The 22187-nt window shown below is 41.7% G+C and overlaps 1 protein-coding gene and 2 non-coding genes across 4 annotated transcripts; 1 reads left to right on the top strand and 2 right to left on the bottom strand.

The window, feature by feature from the left end:
• Positions 1-13298: 13298 nt before the first annotated feature.
• On the bottom strand, positions 13299-13412 carry trnal-caa (transfer RNA leucine (anticodon CAA)). The gene is made up of 2 exons: positions 13375-13412; positions 13299-13344 (listed from the first exon to the last, which is right to left on the bottom strand). It is a non-coding gene; the product is annotated as a tRNA-Leu (tRNA).
• A 1043-nt stretch (positions 13413-14455) lies between these two features.
• trnal-caa (transfer RNA leucine (anticodon CAA)) lies at positions 14456-14569 on the bottom strand. The gene is made up of 2 exons: positions 14532-14569; positions 14456-14501 (listed from the first exon to the last, which is right to left on the bottom strand). It is a non-coding gene; the product is annotated as a tRNA-Leu (tRNA).
• Positions 14549-21161, top strand: cox7b (cytochrome c oxidase subunit 7B). 2 transcript variants are annotated; one of them, XM_068047328.1, is made up of 3 exons: positions 14549-14790; positions 18206-18330; positions 20959-21161. In XM_068047328.1, the coding sequence occupies exons 1-3, from the start codon at positions 14763-14765 to the stop codon at positions 21034-21036; spliced, it is 231 nt and encodes a 76-aa protein (XP_067903429.1). In that variant the 5' UTR covers positions 14549-14762; the 3' UTR covers positions 21037-21161. The 2 variants fall into 2 exon arrangements, with proteins under 2 accessions (XP_067903429.1, XP_067903428.1); XM_068047327.1 differs by lacking the exon at positions 14549-14790 and adding an exon at positions 15116-15206.
• The last annotated feature ends 1026 nt before the right edge of the window (positions 21162-22187 follow it).

Below are 22187 nucleotides of genomic sequence, written 5' to 3'. Positions count from 1 at the left end.
TATACGTGTTTAAAGAAAAAAGGGGGAATCTATTGGGGTCTGAAGTTATGTTAATGGATGATAAGTACCTGGTAGTTCAAGATAATAGGGTGAACAGGTTTTGAGTGTTAATTATATTCAAGTGTGTATATATAAAGAAGAGCCAGCCAGCAGTGGCTGTTAGGAGAACAGAAGTAAGCTCTGTGGCAAGCAATAAACAATCTCCACCAAAGCTTGGAACCACTCAGCAGGTCTGGCAGCATCTGTGGAAAGAGAAGCAGAGTTAACGTTTTGGGTCAGTTACCCTTCTTCGGAACTAGCAAATGTTAGAAATGTCAAAGGTTATAAGCAAGTGAGCTGGGGGTGGGGCAAGAGATAACAAAGGAGAAGGTGTAGATTGGACAAGGTCACAGAATAGCTGACCAAGAGGTCATGGAGCAAAGGCAAACAATATGTTAATGGTATGTTGAAAGATAAAGCATTAGTACAGATAGGGTGTTAATGAACTGAAGATTGAACAGCAGCAAGTGCAAACATGAAAGAAAACAGTGGGTAAGCAAACTGAACAAACTACAATGAAATGAAATAAACAAAAGAAAAAAAATTGTAAAAAATAAAAAATAACTAAAAATAAAAAAAAAATGGGGGGCCCGTCATGCTCTGAAATTATTGAACTCAATGTTCAGTCCGGCAGGCTGTAGTCCGCCTAATTGGAAAATGAGATGCTGTTCCTCGAGCTTGCGTTGATGTTCAGTGGAACACTGCAGCAAGTCCAGGATAGAGATGTGAGCATGAGAGCAGGAGGGAGTGTTGAAATGGCAAGCAACCGGAAGCTCAGGGTCCTGCCTGCAGACTGAGCAGAGGTGTTCCGCAAAGCGATCACCCAGTCTGCGTTTGGTCTCCCCAATGTAGAGGAGACCACATTGTGAGCAGTGAATACAGTATACTACATTGAAAGAAGTACAAGTAAATCGCTGCTTCACCTGAAAGGAGTGTTTGGGGCCTGGGATAGTGAGGAGAGAGGAGGTAATGGGCAGGTATTACACATCCAGCGATTGCAGGGGAAGGTGCCATGGGACGGGGATGAGGTGGTGGGGGTAAAGGAGGAGTGGACCAGGGTTTCGCGGAGGGAACAATCCCTTCGGAATGCTGACAGGGGAAGGGAGGGGAATATGCGTTTGGTAGTGGCATCACGCTGGAGGTGGCGGAAATGGCGGAGGATGATCCTTTAGATATGGAGGCTGATGGGGTGGAAAGTGAGGAGAAGGGGAACCCTGTCACGGTTCTGGGAGGGAGGGGAAGGGGTGAGGGTAGAGGTGCGGGAAATGGGCCGGACACGGTTGAGGGCCCTGTCAACAACAGTGGGGGGGGGAATCCTCGGTTGAGGAAAAAGGAGGTCATATCAGAAGCACCGTCATGGAAGGTGGCATCATCAGAGCAGATGCGTCGGAGACGGAGAAACTGGGAGAATGGAATGGAGTCCTTGTTTTTATTTCAGATTTCCAGCATCTGCAGTATTTTGCTTTTACTCCACCAAAGCATCCTAGTCTCAGTGTCTTTTTCAGTAACAGGCTAGGAAATCTAACACTTTGTCCTGGATGGTGTCGAGCTTCTTGAGTGTTGTTGGAGCTGCACCCATCCAGGCAAGTGGAGAGTATTCCATCACACTCCTGACTTGGGCTTTGGAGAGTCAGGAGGTGAGTTATTCGTCACAGGGTTCCTTGTCTCTGACCTGTCCTTGTGGCCACAGTATTTATATGGCTACTCCAGTTCAGTTTCTGGTGGCTTAAAACCTGTTACATCTCTAACTTTTTTTCCAATTCTGATGAAAGGTCATCGACCTGAAACGTTAACTCTGTTTCTCTCACCACAGATCCTACCTGACCTGCAGAGCGTTTCCAGCATTTTCTAGTTTTATTTTTTATTTTGGATCCTTTGTTCTATTCATACTGTTCAATTAAAATAATGTTCCAGATTCACTTTTTTTTTTCTGTCCTTAACTATCTTGTATACCTCTATATGGTCATGTATCAGATGCCTCTTTGCAGGCTGAAAATCCATGTTTTACTGTCTTTTCTGATAACTCCCAGCCCTGAAACTGGGCATAAGTCACATGGCTGATTCTGTGTACTGTCTCCAGCACTTCTTGTTTTCTGCCAGCCAGAACTAAACATAGTATTCAAAGGTGCAGTCAGTTTTAAGAAAGAAACTGCTGTCCTCACTGATAACTACACACATGCTTTCCAGCCGAGAGCACTGGAGAGTGATCAGGAACAGGAATCCAGCTGATATTTTTCCAATCACAAACTCAGGGGTGCGGAATAAAATTGCAGCAACCCAGCTGCTGCAACATCAGCCAATTATTTTAATTATTCAAACATGTACTAACTCCCTTGATGACTCTGTTAATTAAGGTAATAACTAGATGAGTCATGCAGTCTAGAAAAGTCAGAGGTTCCAGCACTGGTCTGTGCTCATTTAATCACAGCTCTGATTTTGGTTTGGGTGTTGCAACTAGCCTCAATGTTTCTAGAGAGAGAAGGCTACATTGACCCAGACCCCTATCCCATATCACTGCAGGCTGTCAATGTATGGTGACATCAGACAAGCACGGGTTGCTTTAGCTGTGATATATCCCCAGTCCATGGTAAATTAGTCTACTGACACGTATCCGGCCAACACTCACTGTTCAAGCTCAGATATGCTGAACAGTTACTTGGACAAGGTGGTGGAAAGCAACCAACATGCATGGATCTGCACTCCAACAAGAGGTCAATGGGGGTTCAGGAGAGAAAGAAGGGAGAGAGTTGATGGGAAAATAGCAGATAGTATTTACTCTCTTCCACATAACTGAAATCCCTCATCCCTGATAATTCTGGTACATCTGCAACAAATCATTGAAGGTGGTAGTGCAGGTTGAGAAAGTGGTTAAAAAGGCATAAGGGATCCTGGGCTTTATAAACAGAGGCATAGGCTACAAAAGCAAGGAAGTTATGTTGAATCTTTATGATAGCAGTATGATATCATAGCCATTACAGAAACATGGCTGAAGGAGGGACAGGAATGGCAGTTCAACATTTCTGGGTTCCTAAGGGTTTTCAGAGGCGATAGGGGGATAAGAAAGGAGGGGGAGTGGCAATTTTGGTCAAAGAAACTATTACAGCTGTGAGAAGGGATGATATGTTGGAAGGTTCATCAAATGAGGCCATATGGATTGAGCTAAGGAACAGAAAAGGGTAAATCACACTGCTGGGAGTGTACTCTTGACCCCCTGTTACAACCAGGTGAGAAAGGTGTCTAGGGGTCCTTTTCAGCCTTCACCTGATCTTAGTGTAATAGGATTTTAATTTAATTTAATAAGGGGCCCAGTATTCTTCTTAAACCTTGTTCACTGTCGGAGACTTTTCTCTCTTGGCGTTCCTGTGTCTTCAATGGATTCCAAAGCTGGTGAGAAAAAGATGAGCAGACAGGAGAGAGATGTTCTCGAGCCAGGAGCTTTCTGCCAGTTCAGAACACTGTGGCAAGTTCAAATTCAAAAAAACTCAGGTTGTCCAGCAGGTTAGACATGTGACTAGTGGGTGTGACCATGTCCATTTATGTATTTGGCCATCTTAGTAGTCAACCTGGAATGCAAGCTCCTCCACCCTCAACGTCTGGTAATCAAAAGTCCATTGTGGATTAAATTGGAGCAGGGAGTAGTCCCTTTGTCCTTTCCAAGTACTGACAGTTAATAATATGCAAAAATTCCCTTCCAGCCATGGGGTTGGCAACCCTTGTAATAGGTCTTCTTTTCTTCCCTGCAACAATTTTAAAATTTAATGTCCATGTGGCGAAATTAATGTGCCTCATTCTTGGCAGGTGGGGGTCTGCATGACACCCCAAAACAGTTAGAGGGAGACAAAAGAGCAGATATGTAGGCAAATCTCTGAGAAGTGCAAGAACAATAGGGCAGTAATAGTAGGGGATTTTAACTACTCCAGTTTTAACTGTGATAGTTTTAGTGTGAAAGGAATTGAGGGAGCAGAATTCTTGAGGTGCATTCAGCAGAACTTTTTTGGCCAGTATGTAGCAAGTCCAACAAGACAGGGTGCAGTTTTAGACTTAGTTTTAGGAAATTAAAACGGGCAAGTGGAAGGGATGGCAGTGGGAGAGATTTTGGTAGTAGTGATCATAATTCAGTCAGTTTTAACATAATTATGGAAAAGGAAGAGGACAAGGATAGAACAGGAGTTAAATTTATCAATTGGGGCAAGGCCAATTTTACTAAGCTGAGAAGTGATTTCACGAAAGTGGACTGGAAACAGCTACTTGAAGGTAAATCAGTGTCAGAGCAATGGGAGGCATTCAAAAGAGAGATTCAAGGGGTTCAGAGTAAACATGTTCCCATGAAGAAAAAGGGTGGGACGGCCAGATCTAGAGCCCCATGGATGCTTACAGGGTAAGATAGGCAGAAAAGGAAAGGTTATGTCTGACACAGAGAACTCAACACTACAGAAAGCCGAGTGGAGTATAGAAAGTGGAGGGTGAAATCAAAATGGAAATTGGGAAAGCTAAGAGAGGGCATGAAAGAATATTAGCAACCAAAATCAGGGTGAACCCAAAGATGTTTTATCAATACATTAAGAGTAAGAGGATGTCTAAAGAAAGAGTAGGGCCCATAAAGACCAAATAGATAATCTATGTGTACGGGTGGAAGAAAATGAATACTTTGCGTCTGTCTTCACAAAAGAGGGGGATGATGCAGATATTGTAGTTAAGGAAGAGGGGTGTGAAATATTGGATGTGATCAACATAGGGAGAGTGGACATATTAATAGGATTAGCATCCTTGAAAGTTGATAAATCACCAGGGATGGATGGAATGTACCCCAGGCTGTTAAAAGAAGCAAGAGAGGAAATAGCAGAAAGTCTGACCATCATTTTCCAGTCCTCACTGAATACAGGTGTGGGGCCAGAGGATTGGAGGACTGCTAACGTTGTACCTCTGTTTAAAAAGGGAGCGAGGGACAGACCGAATAATTACAGGCCGGTCAGTCTAACCTCAGTAGAGGGCAAATTATTGTAATCTATTCTGAGACAGGATAAACTGTCACTTAGAAAGGCACAGATTAATCAAGGATAGTCAGCATGGATTTGTTAAGGAAGATCTTGTCTGACCAACTTGATTGAATTTTTTGAAGAAGTAACAAGGAAGATAGATGAGGGTAGTGCAGTTGATGTGGTCTACATGGATTTTAGCAAGGCTTTTGACAAGGTCCCACATGGCAGACTGGTTAAAAAAATAAAATCCCACAGGATCCAGGGAAATGCAGCAAGGTGGATACAAAATTGGCTCAGTGGCAGGAAACAAAGGGTAATTGTTGACGGGTGTTTTTGTGACTGGAGGGCTGTTTCCAGTGGCGTTCCGCAGGGCTGAGTACTGGGTCCCCTGCTTTTTGTGGTATGTATTAACAATTTGGAAGTAAATGCGGGGGAGCATGGCCAAGAGGTTTGCAGACAACTGTAAGATTTGATTAGATAAAGTGGGAATAGACTTGGCAGCACAATAGCTTGTTGTTTGTTTATTTAAAGATACAGCACTGAAACAGGCCCTTTGGCCCACCAAGTCTGTGCCAACCAACAACCACCCATTTATACTAATCCTACATTAATCCCATATTCCCTACCATATCCCCACCATTCTCCTACCACCTACCTGCTAGGTGGTATCTATCAACCCGCAAGTCTTTGGCTGTGGGAGGAAACCGGAGCACCTGGCAGAAACCCACACAGTCACAGGGAGAACTTACAAACTCCACACAGGCAGTGCCCAGAACTGAACCCAGGTTGCTGGAGCTGTGAGGCTGTGGTGCTAACCACTGCACCACTGTGCTGTTGTGAATTGACTTTATTGAGATAAAGGTAAGGACAAGTTTGTTAAGTTCTCAACTAAACCATAGTCACAAACTCAGACCGTAGTTAACTGTCTAACACAGATACTACCCATATTAGAGACTGGATGGCAGAGCGCATGACTCTTTCTCTTGCAGCTTTGGGTCCTCAAGCTTTTGGCTCTCTCTCTCTCTCGTAGTTTCTCTTGTTGTTCAAAATTCTCTATCGTACAGAAGCAAGGGCATGACTTCTTTTATCCTGGCAGCTTTACGGTTAACCCTCCCTCTCCCAATCAGTGATTAGTCTTGTATTAAAGGATGCCTTTCTTAACCAACCAAGGATCGTTTTGTGATGGTTGCTAACCTTTCGGATTTACGCAAGTAGTACACAACAGAGGTCTTTGTGTTGACTACTTTTATCTCAATGCATTTACTTTTAGAGGATGCCTTATCTCACTACAAGACAAATCTACGCAGAAGCTGCTTTCACTGTCTGTTCTCACTGTCTCACACTTTGGCTGCATGTAAGCATTTTAAAACTTGACATAATCTCCCAGAATCCCTCTGCCTTGACATCTTGTCTATACTGTGTCCTATTTCCTAAGTTTTTCCACTTCATCATACTACAAAGAAGGGTTCTAATAAAGCTAAATTTTGGTCTATGATAATAAGTCATTTGTTAGTTTATAACAGCTAGATTTTAACAATTAGTATGTTGGTTAGTAACTTTTAGCAACCTAATAATCTTACATGACACAAAGGTTGGCCATGTGGTGGATAGCGAGGATAGCTGTAGGCTGCGGGAAGATATTGATGGTCTGGTCAGATGGGCAGAAACGTGGCAAATGGAATTCAACCCAGAGAAGTGTGAGGTGATGTATTTGGGGAGGTCAAACAAGGCTAAGGAATACAAGATTAATGGGAAAATACTGAGAGGTGTAGAAGAAATTAGGGACCTTGGTGTACACGCCTACAGATCCCTGAAGGTAGCAGGACAGGTCGATAAGGTGGTTAAGAAGGCATATGGAATCCTTTCCTTTATGAGCCAAGGTATTGAATATAAGAGCAGGGAGGTTATGCTGGAACTATATAAATTGTTGGTTAGGCCACAACTTGAGTACTGTGTGCAGTTCTGTTCACCTCATTACAGAAAGGATGTAATTGCACTAGAGAGAGTACAGAGGAGATTTACGAGGATATTGCCAGGACTGGAAAAATGCAGCTATGAGGAAAGATTGGATAGGCTGAGGCAGTTCAGAAAAGGTTCACTAGGCTGATTCCTGGGATGAAGGGGTTATCTTATCAAGAACAGCTAAACAGGTTAGGCCTTTATTCATTGGAGTTTAGAAGAATGAGAGGTGATCTTATTGAAACATATAAAATTCTAAGGGGGCTTGACAGGGTAAATGTTGAGAATATGTTTCCACTAGTGGGGGAATCTCGAACTAGGGGACATAGTTACAGAATAAGGGGTCACACATTTAAAACTGAGATGTGAAGGAATTTCTTCTCTTAGAGGGTGGTGAATCTCTGGAATTCTTTACCTCAGAGAGTTATGGAGGCTAGGTCACTAAATGTATTTAAGGAGGAGGTAGATAGATTTTTGAAATCTCGGGGAGTCGAGGGTTATGCGGAGCAGGCCCGAAAGAGGAGTTGAGGCCTGGGACAGATCACCCATGATCTTATTGAATGGTGGGGCAGGCTTGAGGGGCTGAATGGCCTACTCCTGCTCCTATTTCTTATGTTCTTGTGTTCTCCTTGGAACAGAGAAAGCTGAGGGGAGATTTGATTGCGATCTACAAAATAATGAGGTGCCTGGATAGCGTTGATGTGAAGGGCCTATTTACTTTAGCAGAGAGGTCAGTGACTAGGGGGCATAGATTTAAAGTGATTGGTGGAAGGATTAGAGGGGAGATGAGGAAACGTTTTTTCCCCCAGAGGGTGGTGGGGGTCTGGAACTCACTGCCTAAAAGGGTATTTGAGGCAGAAACCTTCAACTCATTTTAAAGGAGTCTGGATATGCACCTCAAGTGCCATAATCTGCAGGGCTACGGACCAAATGCTGGAAGGTGGGATGAGAATAGGTGGAATGTTTTTCGGCTGGTACATACATGATGGGCCAAGTGGCCTCTTTCTGTATCGTAAACTTTCTCTGATTCTTTATATAACAATAATACAGCCTCAACTGGATTATTGTGTCCAATTCTGGCCACTGTACTTTAGGAAGGATGTGAAGCCTTTAGAGAGGGTGCAGAAAAGATTTAGGAGAATGGTTCCAGGGATGAGAGACTTCAGTTACATGGATAGTTGGAGAACTATTTGACCTCCTTGAGGAGATTTGATAGAGGTGTTCAAATTCATGAGAGTTGTAGGCAGAGTAGTTGGAGAGAAACTGTTATCATTGGCAGAAGGATCAAGAACCAGAGGACATTGAGTTAAGGTAATTTGACAAAAGAACCAGCGTCAACAAGTGGAGAAACTTTTTTACGCAGAAAATGGTTAGGAACTGGAATGCACTGCCTGAGCGTGTGGTGGAGGAGGATTCAATTATGGTTTTCAAAAGGGAATTGGATAAGCATTTAAACAGAATTTTTTTTGCAGGGTTATGGGGAATGGGTGGGGGAGTGGAACTAGCTAAACTGCTCTTTCAGAGAGCCTGCACTGACACAATTGGCTGAATGGCCTCCTTCTGTTGTGTAACCATTTTGTGATTCACCCTATATAAGGCCTGCCCAGCATAAAACTGGCAGGCAGAGATTTAAAATCACTACAGTAACATGCCCACTGTGATTTTTTTGAGCAGGACAACTGCCAGATGGCAGCGAAGTCCTTCAAATATTCAGATAAGGCCCCAGTGACATCGTCAGGATGCAACTGCCATTTTAACCCTAGATCTGAGCAGGGAAGCTGGTGGCAAAAAGGAGTGCATTTAGAAGAGACCCAGAAAGGTTGAATTTTTGAATTGAATTTTTGTTTTTGATTCCTAGTGGGCTTGAAGGAGCCATGGGCCTTTGCTCTTCAAGACGTCCCTCCCCTGACTGCACTGCTCTCCGACACTCCTCCTGACCACTTACTTGGTTGCTGGGGATTGAACTGTAGCCTCCTTCTGCCAAAATCCCATTCCAGATCCTGTCAATCAGCCAGCTATTGCTTACCACAGGGTTCAGGAGGGAGAGTGATGTGGGCCGTGCTGATGATGCCTGGAAATTAGAATCTCCCAGGCCTTGCGCCGTGGATGGCTGGACAATTTCCCATCGACCTCGGGCCCCAACCCTGCAATTTCCAGCAGGTGTTAAAATCAGGGCTGTAGTTCACTGTTATGACAATGAGAATCTGGATGCAGTTGATTGTACCAGTACCATATAAGGGATATTACAATCAACAGTGATACATGGCTTTGATCACTTGGCAGCATTTGCTCTGAAAGCATCAAAAGCATATTGCAGAGTTAATTATTGGTTATGACTTGCACACGCTACACAATACAGTGCATGGCTAGGATTACCAGAAATTACAGCACCTTGGGGCATTGTGGTGTGCACAGGTGTTAGTATGTCTTGGTATGAATTCACTTGTGTATTCTGTTTCTACAGGCTTTTATGATTCCTAGGATAAACACCTTTTAAATTGATTGTATGACATAAAGCAGATGCTTTGTTATTTTATGATCAGGATCCTTTCTGAGTACAAACCTTTGGGTACCATCCTTAAGAATTTGACATGTTGGTGGTCATGCACCCATGATCAAGGTAATCAATAGGTGTATGAAAATCAATTTATCTGAAATGTGAGTGAAAGTGTCTGGATAATCAACCACTTGATTAAATATTTGACTCTATAATGGGGGGAGGTTCCATGTTGCTGACTTATGTATAACTTTTTATGTTATTTTTATTTGTCCTTCCTGTTTTCTACTCTTATGAAGACATTAACAGCATCTGGAGTAAAAGGGGAACTTTTCAGATTTTATAGTATGAAAAACTGTCGAGTAGTTTTATTAGTAGTAATACTCATTCAGTAGTAGGCATTCATTTGGCAATATTCTTGGTCTTTTCCTGCCCATCAATTTCATATGTTCATAAGGATCTACACCCTAAATGATAACAAATCTTTTCTCTTCTTATTTCAACAACAACAACTTCTATTTATATAATGCCTTTAATGCAGTAAAGTATCCTAGGGTGTTTCATTGGAGCATTTTCAAGCAAAATTTGACAACAAGCCACATAAGAAGATACTAGGGCAGATGACCAAAAACTTGGTCAAAGAGATAGGTTTTAAGAATCAAATTTTAAAAAGGAAAGGGAGGTGGCAATTTTTAGGGAGGGAGTTCCAGAAGTTGAGAGATTACAGATATAGGGAGGGGTGAGGCCGTGGAGGGATTTGAAAACAAGGAGATGAATTTCTAAATCAAGCCATTGCTTAACCGGGAGCCAACGTAGGTCAGTGAGCAAAGGGGTGATGGGTGAACAGGTCTTGGTGAGAGTTAGAACATGGGCAGCAGAGTTTTGGTTGACCTCAAGTTTACGGAGAATGTGAAAGGCTGGCCAGGAGTGTGTTGGAATAATCAAGTTTTAAGATAACAAAGGCATGGATAAAGGTTTCAGCATCCGATAAACTGAAACAGGGCTGGAGTCGGTTTCAGGTAATGCTTTCCAGATCATCATAACTTGCTGCTTGAAAAAAAGTTTCCTCATGTCGCCTCTAATTCTTTTGCCAATGATCCTAAATCTGTGTCCTCTGCTTACCAACCCTCTGCCACTGGAAACAGTTTTTCCTTATTTATTTTATCAAAATCTTTCATAATTTTGAACACCTTTATCAAATCTTTCCTTAACTTTCTCTGCTGTGAGGAAAACACTACAGCTTCTCTCGTATCTCCACATAACGTGAGTCCCATATCCCTGCTACCATTCCAGTAAATTTTCTCTGCATCCTTCCTAAAATGTTTTCCAAAATTGGCCACAACATTCCAGATGGTGTCTAACCAGTATTTTATAAATGTTTTTATGAGGTATTTTATGAGGGACCAGTCGAAGGTGCTGCCTTTCAGATGAGATGTTAAACTGAGGTCCCATTGCTTTCAGCTAGATGTAAAAGATTCCATGGCACCATTTTGAACTACAGCAGGGGAGTTATCCCAGGCCAATAATTATCCCTCAATTAACGCCACTAAAAACATTATCTGGTCAATATCACATTGCTGCTTGTGGGACTTGGCTGTGTGGAAATTAACTGCTACATTACAACAGTGACTGCACTTCAAAAGTGCTTCATTGGCTGTAAAGTGCTTTAGAAAGTCTGAGGTTGTGGAAAGTGCTGCATAAATAGGAGCCCTCCTTTCCTTTTTAGAATAATTTCCTTGCTTTTGTACGCTACCTCTATCTACCAAGTATCCCGTATGACTTTTTAACAACCTTCTCAAATTGTCCTGCCACTTTCAATGATTTGTGTACTTGCACTTCCTTTAAAATTGTACTATTTAGTTTATATTGCATCTCTTCTTTTTGCCTACTAATATTAATCACTTCACAAGTTATTTGTATTATAATTTCATCTGCCATGTGTCTCCCTATTTCACCAGTCTGTACGTCTCTCTGAAGTCTGTTACTATCCCCCTTACTGTCTACTACATTTCTGAATCTGTGTCATCTGCAACCTTCAAAATTATGCCATGTATACACAGGTCTAGGTCAGCCCAAAATGGAGAGGAAGCATCCACGAAGTTGTTAGCCAGTTTGAACAACGTTGACATGCCCCGGCAGCGACCAAGTGCAAACAGCAGAAGTAGCATTCGGAAATTTGAGCATCCCATTCACTCGCCTCACCAAACACCAGCTGCCCCACCTGTGGCGGAGTGTGCGGATCCAGAATTGACTATTCAGTCACCTAAAGACCCATAACCCTGGAGTGGAAGAAGGTCATCCTTGTTCCCGAGGGACTGCCTAAGAAGAAGGAGGTCATTAGTATATATCAAAAAGTGCAGTGGTCCTAATACTGACTTCTGGAGGATATCACTGTATATTTCCATCTAGTTTGAAAAACAACAGTTCACTGTTATACTCTGCTTTTGATCCCTTAGCCAATTTTGCATCCACACTGCCACTTCCCCTTTAATCTCACGGGCTTCAATATTGCCTACAATTATGTGGTATTTCATGGAACACCTTTTGAAAATCCATATACAGAATATCATCCACACTACTCTTATCAAATCTCTCCGTTACTTCATCAAGGAAGTTAATCAAAAACAAAATAAAAACAGAAAATGCTGGAAATACTCAGCAGGCCAGGCAGCAAGAGAAACAAAGTTAATGTTTCAGGTCTAAGACCTTTCATCACAACTGAAAAAAGTTAGAGATGTAACAGATTTTAAGCAATTTCAGAGGCAGGAAATGTGTAGAGGGGAGAAAAGCACAAAAGTGAAAGTCTGTAGTCGAGTGGAAGGCAGTAGAGATTAAAAGTCAAAAGGCATGCAGGTGCAAAGGTAAATGGGATGGTAGCGGAAACAAAAGATGTATCTAAAGGAGGTATAAATGGGAATAGATGAATCATTACCAACAGCTGCTGTCTGAAAAAAAGGGAACGGTGGTTTTTGATCTGAAATTATTGAATTTAATGTAAAGTCCAGAAGGCTGTAAAAGTGTCTGATCAAAAGGAGAGTTGCTGTTTCTCCAGCTTATGCTGTGCTTCATTGGAATAGTGTAAAAGACTGAGGACAGAGAAGTCAGTCCTGATGAAGGGTCATCAACCTGAAACATTAACTCTGTTTCACTCTCCACAGAGGCTGTCAGACCTGCTGAGTATTTCCAGCATTTTCTCTTTTCATTTCAGATTTCCACCATCTACAGCACTTTGCTTTTGTTGAGGTCAGAGTGGGAGTGGGGCAGAGAATTAAAATGACAGGAGACCAGAAGCTTGGGGGGGTGGGGGGGGGGGAGGTGGCGGTGGTCACACTGGCAGACTGTATGGAGGCATTCTGCAAAGAGGTCACTCAATCAGCGTTTGGTGTCCCCAATGTGGAGAAGACCTAGAGGCCTGCTACCCGACCCGAACCTGACGGGACCCGACAACGTGTTGGGTTTGGGTCGGGTCGGGCCCATCTTCCGGGGGCGCTTTGGGGCTCGGGTCGGGTCGGGCCAAGTTGGGCCGGACACACACGGTAAGTGCTCTGCTGGTAAATATTGAAATTTTAAAAACTTACCTGAGCTGGGAGTCCGGGACGAAACTGAGTCTGCGCAGTGAGCAAGTGACATCACCATGCATGTGCTGCAGCTTCATTAAGGTACGGTGTCAGGAAGGTGAGTAAATTGATGGTCGGGTTCGGCTCAGGTCGGGTCCGGGGCAAAATCGGAGGGACTCAGGCCGGGTTCTTTTTCCTGACCTAAAACAGGCCTCTGAGGACCCTCATTTGTCAAGCATAATTTGCCCTTAATGAGCAAAAGCTTCATGTCAGAAGTGGGATTTGAACCCACGCCTCCAACTGGAGACCAGAATACCCAGTTTATCACAGAAGGACTTCACTCCTTGAGTCTGGCGCCTTAGACCACTCGGCCATTCTGACACCTGTTCTTGTTTTAGTACATCAGATATTAAAACTCTGTTGATCCATATAGTCTTTTACTAATATTCGTGTATCGATGTTCTTTCTGCCAAACAGACTCATTTTGTTAGATGCAGTGGCACCACTAGCAAGGAAGTGCTTGTTGCTGTTTACAGGAGGCGATCTGTATGAAATATTATGGGCTTCTGTATGAGTCTGCCGACACCCCATGCTCTCTTTCAGTTCTGCATGAAAAAATATTGTCCATGTTATCTTATGTTAAAAAGAACCAAGTTATTCAAATCTGCACTAAATCATTCTGTTTAGACAGCAGTTCCTCTCATTACCACTTACATGATAATATTTAATTCAATTATTTATCATTTAATTTTATACAATTCATTGTTCAAATTCATTTTACTAATAAAAATTCATTTAAATGTAATGCAGAATTATAAAAATTAGAACATATTAAGCCATTTGACCCAAGTCACCTATAATAAATCAATGCCCCCTCCACCAGGAGCTATATCCTCCCATCCGTTTGCTCTGTCTACTTCTCATAGTTTACAATCTCTTCCTTTTCAAATCCTTATTCAATTATTTTATAGTCTTTGCCTTAGTTGCCATTTGTCATAAAGCAATCCATGCTAAATTATCCCACTGTATCATTTGATTCTAATGAAATTCTGCTCTCCCCTCTCTAAGCTTCTAACCTCACTGTGTACAGCAGTCAATGCTATTTGCAATTACATTTCCTGGTTACTGGGGAGTCAGGGTGACAGTATTTTGTTCATGATTCTTTGATTTTTTTTTATTGGCTGGCAAGTGGAGGGATAATGTTATATAAATCGTTGTTAAATATAACCTCATATGAAACTACCTGCACATCTCAGCAGCAACAAAGTCATGATTAGGTTCGGGGCACGCTCATCGTACTGTTGAACATTAATTATTTTATTTATAATATGCTTTTAAATATTAATATTTACACCGGATGCGTGTTGTTTATTTTTTTTAATGTAATTTACGTGCAGTAGGGTTTTTAAATTTGAAAAAAAGTGTGTCAGAAGTGGGATTCGAACCCACGCCTCCAGTTGGAGACCAGAACACCCGATTCATTACGGAAGGACTTCACTCCTTGAGTCTGGCGCCTTAGACCACTCGGCCATCCTGACACAGATGCTTGAAGCTCTGCTACCAGGCTTGATAAACTAAAAGAGCATTGAGCGTCTTATACCTTGTAATATTTAATAAGTTTTAACTGGAATTGTTTTCTCCGGCCGCTTCCAGTCGCCATACTCCGATTAAACGGCTCCGAGACTCTGGACTTCATTTCAAAAGAGACTGACAAGATCACCAGAACTTTAAATGTTCAGAAATTCCCTACTCCAATCAAGTAACAACATTTAATAATAATTTTATTCATTGTAAGGCGCTGTAATTTGGAAAATGATCGAGGCAGAAAAAATAATCAAAAATCCTGAGGGAAGTGCGGGGCTGCGGCCTGGCATTCTGGGAACTGTAGTTCTCCCGTTGGGCGCATGCGCTATTTAAATTGTTCTCTCCTTTATGCAAAAAAACTTTTGATGCATGTTTTACTTTAAATTTTATTTTAGACTATACATGTCTTTTAAATAAAAACCGTGATATGTAAAGGAATGAATTTTTAAAAAATCTTTATGATGAAACGCCCCGCCTGTTAACGCATGCGCTGTGTGGGAGGCCGTTGTGGTTGCCATTTTGTTTTGTTGAAGGGTAAACGGAGCGCGGTGGAGATGGTGCCTTTAACCAAGAGTTTGCTTTCTCTAACCGGTAAATGCCGGCGTGTTGCCCCTTTCGGGCCGGCTCAGCTTTCATTAGAATTTATCAGTTGTATTTTGTAAGGGTTTTCTGTAGGTTGGCAGTAGGTTCTTTCAAAACGCGAGCAAGGGAGAGGGAGCGGAAATGTGACCGTGTCATTAAAGCAACTCAAACTGTGAGGAAATAATTCAGCGTTGCAAAATCAGGGTCATTATGTGGGTGGAAACACATTTTTGTTGAACAAAAAACTGTGCTTTTCAATTAATTACTTGGCTATTTCGTCATTATCTTGTATTTTAAAGTGTCCAAATTGCATTCTATTATGCTATTAGTCTAAGTTAATGTATGATGTATATTTTACGCAGCTATATTTGATCACCTCACCAGATTGGTTGAGGTGACTAGATTCTCCAGCCCATTAGATTTCATCATTCCAAAGTACCAATCCTACAGACCTCCCATTAAACTGTCGAGTTCAGTTTGCAGGGCGCAACCATTTTTTCCAGCACTCTGTTCAATCTGTGTGAAGGAATGCTTTCCTGGATTTGTCCTCTGTACCACTTTTGGCTTTGTCTTTTTATTCTTAGGATGTTTATTCTTGGACAGCTGAACCTGAAGTCCCTGCTCCCATTTCCTTGGTATATTTGGAAAAAAATTATTCTGGTTTGCTTCCTGAATCCTGTTGTATCCTTGTAATAGCCCCTCTGAACTGACCAAAGGTCTTAGCTTATCAGTTGATTCTTGTAGATAATCCCTTTTGAGGAGCAGCCACCAAAGACACGCAAGCTTAAGCCCATGTACTATGCCTTACTGCAAAAATGTGCTGTAGTGTCATTTTTATCGGTCTTAAATTTGAGTAGAAATGGTGATGAAGAGTCACTCTCCAAACTGTGAACTTAATTTACATTTAAAACTGGATTTTAAATGTTTCATGCTGAAGCTTGAACTTTTGTGTTGCAGGGTTTTTATTTACTGTAATACATTATTGTATTTGTTCTTGGCATTTTTCATGACTGGACAGTATGGACTGCAATTTTCTGTGCATAATGTAATGGTGTCTGCTCTACCCCTTTGACTATATGTCTGTAATGGTAATGATTTGTCAGTGACAGCATATTGTCTGATTTGTGAAGTATGGGTAACATTTAACTTCCACTGATGCAAATTTGTGGACACTTGTGTAGTTGTGGAAGAAATATTCTAGATTATTGTGCATAAGATATGTTGAGTTTGTTGCTACAGATCTGTGATCAGACTGTGAACTGATAGAATGTCTGTTGCAGGACTTTATTACTTGAGAAAGTGGAACTGAGTTTAAATCAGTTTTATGTCTTAATCCACCATTGGCAGAATAACACTACAGTATTGCTAATGCTGACTAAGATGACACAAAATTTGATTGCTATTTTACACATTGGGCAATTCGTAGTTGTGCTATTGTGTAGAGTGTCACCTTTACTTAATGTTACTGGGCAGCTGACCTGACCACGGGTGAAGGTTGTGTAGCTGAACCCAACAAAAATCACTTGCTACATTTTGAAATATAACAACTGAACATATGGAAACAACACAGTCTGGAAGCATATTTCAGTTGCTTGATTCAACTATTAAAGTAGGCTCTAACCTGAAAAATCAAGCTTTTCTTAATGTTTCTTAAGTATCTGCTTTAAAAATACAACCTCAGAAGGAGTACTGAACTGAAATTCCAGAATAATTGATATTACTGGGCAGATTATTTGCAGTTTCTAAACATTCTGTGTAGGGAGGTATACAACTTTTGCTACATGCTTCTTGCAGCAGCTGTAATTTAGTAGATTGGGAGACTGACTGACTGAATTCCACCACTTTTGTGGTACATTATCCTACAGTGGAGTCATACCTAGCACAATGGAAGGTGGTGTGGTTGTTTTGGAGCCAATCATCTCAGCCCTAGAACATTGCACAAATTCCTCAGAGTAATGTCCTAGGCCCAGTCATCAGCTGCTTCATCGATGACCTTCCTTCCATAAGGTCAGAAGTGGTGATGTCTGCTGATTGCATAGTGTTCAGCACCAATCACAACTCCTCAGATACTGAAGCAATCCATGTCCAGATGCAGCAGGACCTGGACAACATCCAGGCTTGGGCTAATAAGTGGCAAGTAATATTTGCACCACATAAGTGCCACACAATGACCCCTTTCAACCAGAGAGAATCTAACCATCTCTCTTTGTTCAATGGCATCACCATTGCTGCATTCCCCCACTATCGACATCCTGGGAGTTACCATTGGCCAGAAACTGAACAGGAGCAGCCAAAAATATACTGTGGCTACAAGAGGCTGGGAATTCTGCAGCATGTAACCCACCTCCTAAAGCCTGTCCACCATCTATCTACAAGGCACAAGTTAGAAATGTGATGGAAAACTCTCCCCTTGTCTGAATGAGTGCAGCTCTGACAACACTCGGGAAGCTCGACCTCATCCAGGGCATAACAGTCAGCTTGATTGGCACCCCATCCACCACCTCCAGTGCAGAATGACAGCAGTGTGTCCCAGATACAAGATGCACTGCAGCAACTCACCCCGTCTCCTTTGATAGCACTTCCCAAACCCATGATCTCTTCCACCTAGAAGGACAAGGGCAGCAGACATGTGGGAACACCACCAACTGCAAGTTCCTGTACAAGCCACGTATCATCTTGACTTGGAAATATATTGCTGTTCCTTCACTGTCGCTGATCAAAATCTTGGAACTCCATCCCTTACAGCACTGTGGGTGCACCCACACCAGATGGACTTATGTGGTTCAAGAAGGAAGCTCGCCACCTTCTCATGTGCAACTATTGCTTGCCTTGAAAAAAATAAATTAAAAAAAAAAGTGCTGCTTAAGCATTTGATATACCTCATTGTTAAGAATTCTCTCACTAGCTAAGAGTTCACCAGTAAGGTCTCTGGATAAGCCTGAAGTTATTGAGTAGTTGCAGAAAAAAGGATTTGCCTATTTTTCATTGTTGATCTTTTTATATTTTAGGTCGGAGCATTCGCCAAATTGTAGCAAGACAAGTTCACCACAAAACTGGTCCTGACTTCCATGACAAATATGGAAATGCTATCCTTTTGGGAGGACTAGTATTCTGTGTTACAGTCTGGGGTTATGTAAGTTTTTGAACATCATACTAACCTCTTCTGTATTTTTAACATATGATTTTATCAGGCACCATTTGAGTCAAGAATAGACTTCTAGGTCTCTGTCACTCCTTTTGTGAGCTGTGACCTGCTTGAATTCGCTCGGTGTGACTTAATAACAACTCGATAGAATGGGGATTGAATCTGTCCCCTGCTGCTGTGACATAAGTGCTAAAGCAGCAGCAAGATGTTTTTTATTCAACATAGAATGAGGGATTTGTAATGTTTTATGGTGTGCCTTATTCAACCCTGACTTATTCTTTCAAAGCATTTTTTAACAGTTCTCCAAATTTTGACCAAACCTAGTTAACAAGTACTGGCAATTTGCTGAAGTAGAGAAACTCTGTAGGGTGTCTGCAAATCTTATCTGAGATGTTGCATTTCTTCAAATCTTGATCTTTGCATAAGTTTGTTCTCTTACAAAACTGCTGTCATGTTTACAGTTTCTGATTTGAAATGCAGCATTAGCTCAAATGTTTATTTTTTAGTTTAGAAGTTCAACTATTCAGATTAAGTTGTTGCAGGGTTTACTGTCTGAACAGAACTAGGCCATTCAGCCACTTGAGCCTGTTATGTCATTCAATTAGATCATAGCTGATCTGTAGCTTAATTCCGTCTATCTGCCTTAGTTCTGTATTCCTTATACCTTCTGTGTATCAAAAGTCATATCAATCTCAGTTTTAAAACTTTCAATTGGCTTAGCCTCAACATCTTTTTGGGAGAGTGTTCCAGATTTCCCCTACCTTCTGGACTCTCCCACACTAGGAAATAGTTTCTCTCTCCATCCCATCTAATCCTTTAATCATCTTAAAATGTCTCACTAAGGTCACCACTTAATCTTCTATAATCAAGGGAATACAACACTAGTCTATGCAAAGTATTTATAACTTAACTTTTTAGTCCTGGTATCATTCTGGTGAATCTGCTGCACCCCTTTCAAGACCATTATTCTTCCTAAGATGCAGTGCCCAGAACAGAATGCATTCTTCTAAATGGGGTCTAACCACTGCTTTGTAATCCTGCCCCCTTACCCAACATTCTTTTAATTATTTTTATATTGCTTTAATGTAGGAACATATTTAATCTTCTAATGTTAACTTCAGCCAACAAAAAGTAGGTCAAGCTCCTGCTTCAGATAAGCAGTGAACTATTCGCAGGTTTGTGCCTACAAGAGAGAGAGTTCAAATAACTGGTTGAAGAATCGAGTGGAGCACGTTTGTGTTTCAGATCTTGTTATTATACAATGACTCAATATGTCTGGACGTATGTTGTCAGGTTGTTCTTGAGGAATTAAACCAGTTAAATGGTCTTTCTCGAGAAAATGGAATTTGAAAGTTAATTTTGACCGCAGTAGCACTTGGGGGCAAATTTCAAACGTTAGATGAATTTCTTATCTTCTGAAGGTGATGTCTCAGACTATACTGAGATACTTTTTCAAACTGTTCATTCAAGTGAACCTAGACACTATGAGCAGGCTATTGGGCTGGTGGGACCAACAGCACATGTGGCATTGCACCCAAGACCTTTCATGACCTCCCAACATGAGCTTTCCAGCAGGGGTCACTATATATTGAACAGCAGGATCCTTGAGTGAATATCTTTTCCCCTTCCTCTCCCTCCAGTTGGGGGATACTGAGGATGGTTTTGCCCACACTGAATTTATGGCTTGAGATTGATTTTCATTGCAGAGATTAAACCTGGAACCTGCTTTGTTAACATGGCATTTATCCACTCTGCTGTCGAGGACTCAAAGATTTTGTTAAAGGAAGTCTTGTTGCCATCAAATTTATAAGCATGCCCCCTAGTGTGTGTAGGTAGGTGTCACTGGATATTAAGAAGAATGTTTGAATGTTTAATCTCATGCACAAGTTACTTTTGTTCAGGTATTGGGATATCTGTGCTTTTGTAGTTTTTTTTTAAGAATTCCAAAGATGACTACTGGACCTCATCCAAAGGTGAGCCACGCATGTCTGAAAATACAATGTCTAATGTGCCATACAAAATAGGAGCAGGAGTAGGCCTTTTAGCCCCTCGAGCCTGCTTTGCCATTCAACAAGATCATGGCTGATCTGATTGTAAGCACAACTCCAGATTCCCGTGTTATGAAAGAGTAAGTCCTGTGTGAGGTCAGTGCAATACTATAATTGTTAGGATTGCAGTTGGAGAGTGTACTCTACATCCAGCACTTGCTTTGTCTACAAAAGCGAAGTACTGCAGATGTTGGAAATACTCAGCAGGTCTGGTAGCATCTGTGGAGAAAGTTAATGTTTCAGGTCAATGACCTTTCATCAGAGCACATGGCTTTGTTTAATCACTTTTTGGGTGCTCTCTTAAAATCAACACTTTCGGCTACAATTCTGCTAATATGCAGAACAGTTATTTAAGAAAATGGTGGCAGGTGAAATTTCAATTTTATTTATTGACCTGGCAGACATTTGAAAACATAAAAATCCAGTTTTCCTAATTGGAGTACTAAAAAATGAAATTCTGTTTCAGACATTGCAAAACTTGAATAGCAAATTCTTGGTTTGAGTTGCCAGGCTATCTCGTGTAGTGACTTACCTGCATTGTTTCTTGCTCTTTTCTGTTTACATGTAGGTTTCTACACAGACTGGGCTCACATGGAACTTGTCTCCTATTGGCAAGATCACTCCTCAAAAATGGAGGGAAGACTAGATGAATGGACCAAGTGTTTGAGAGAAATTATTTGAGTACAGAAAGGCTGAAATGCAAATTTGCCTTCTGCTGTACTGATTACCTCTGTATATTGGGTTTCATAGTAAATCAATAAATTATAGAAACTTTCAAGTTGTGTTTATTAGGGGGAGAAAAGCTTTTGAGTTCTGTGGGGAGGGCGGATGGTTGAGAGGGTTTACTCATTATTGGAGGTATTGTGCTGGTTTGCCATTGATCGAAACTTAGCTGAACTAGCCATATAAATGCTGCTACAGGAGCAGATCAGAGCTGATTCCCTAAAGCATGTCCACTCTACAAGGCACAAATTACAAGTGTGATGGAATACTCTCCACTTGTCTTGATGACTCAAGAAGCTCGACACCATCCAAGAGAAAGCAACTCGCTTGATTGGCATCTACAGCTACACAATGCACTGCAGCAACTTGCCAAGCCTCCTTCGACAAAATCCTGGAACTGCCTTCCTTAGTTATGTGCCTGTATCTACACCAGATGAACTACAGTAGTTCAAGAAGGCAGCTCACCACCATCACCTCAAGGGCAATTAGAGATGCAAAAATTGGCCGTGTAGTTGATAGTGAAGAGGATAGATGTAGGCTCCAGAATTATATCGCAATTTGGTTGAGTGAGCAGAAAAGCGGCAAATGGAATTCAATCCAGAGAAGTGTGAGGTAATTCATTTAGGGAGGGCAAATAAAGCAAGGGAATACACAATAAACTGGAGGATATTGAGAGGGGTAGGGGAAGTGAAAGACCTTGGAGTGCATGTCCACAAGTCCCTGAAGGTGGCAGGACAGGTGGATAAAGTGGTGAAGAAGGCATCTAGAATGCTTTCCTTTATTGGCCGATGTATAGAATTCAAAAGCAGGGGTGTAATGCTGGAACTGTATAAATCGCTGGTTAGGCCACAGCTGGAGTACTGCGAACAGTTCTGGTCACCACCTTACAGGAAGGACACAATTGCTTTGGAGAGAGTACAGAGGAGATTTCCAAGAATGTTGCCAGGGCTCGAAGATTGCAGCTATGAGGAAAGATTGGATAGGCAACGGTTGTTTTTATTAGAACAGAGGAGGTTGAAGGGTAACAACTGAGGTATACAGAATTATGAGGGGGCTTGATACAGTAGACAGGAA

The sequence above is a fragment of the Heterodontus francisci genome, chromosome 15, assembly GCF_036365525.1.
Source record: "Heterodontus francisci isolate sHetFra1 chromosome 15, sHetFra1.hap1, whole genome shotgun sequence".
NCBI lineage: Eukaryota > Metazoa > Chordata > Chondrichthyes > Heterodontiformes > Heterodontidae > Heterodontus > Heterodontus francisci.
Note: the sequence above shows the minus strand (reverse complement) of the source record. Positions and strands in the feature narration are given on the sequence as shown.

Excerpts from the sequence above, each read along its gene's own strand:
- cox7b (XM_068047327.1), top strand. The coding sequence starts at position 15,170 with ATGGTGCCTTTAACCAAGAGTTTGCTTTCTCTAACCG. Across the intron at positions 15,207-18,205 it reads GAGTTTGCTTTCTCTAACCG|GTCGGAGCATTCGCCAAATT; the intron begins GTAAATGCCGGC and ends TTTATATTTTAG. Across the intron at positions 18,331-20,958 it reads GTGTTACAGTCTGGGGTTAT|GTTTCTACACAGACTGGGCT; the intron begins GTAAGTTTTTGA and ends GTTTACATGTAG.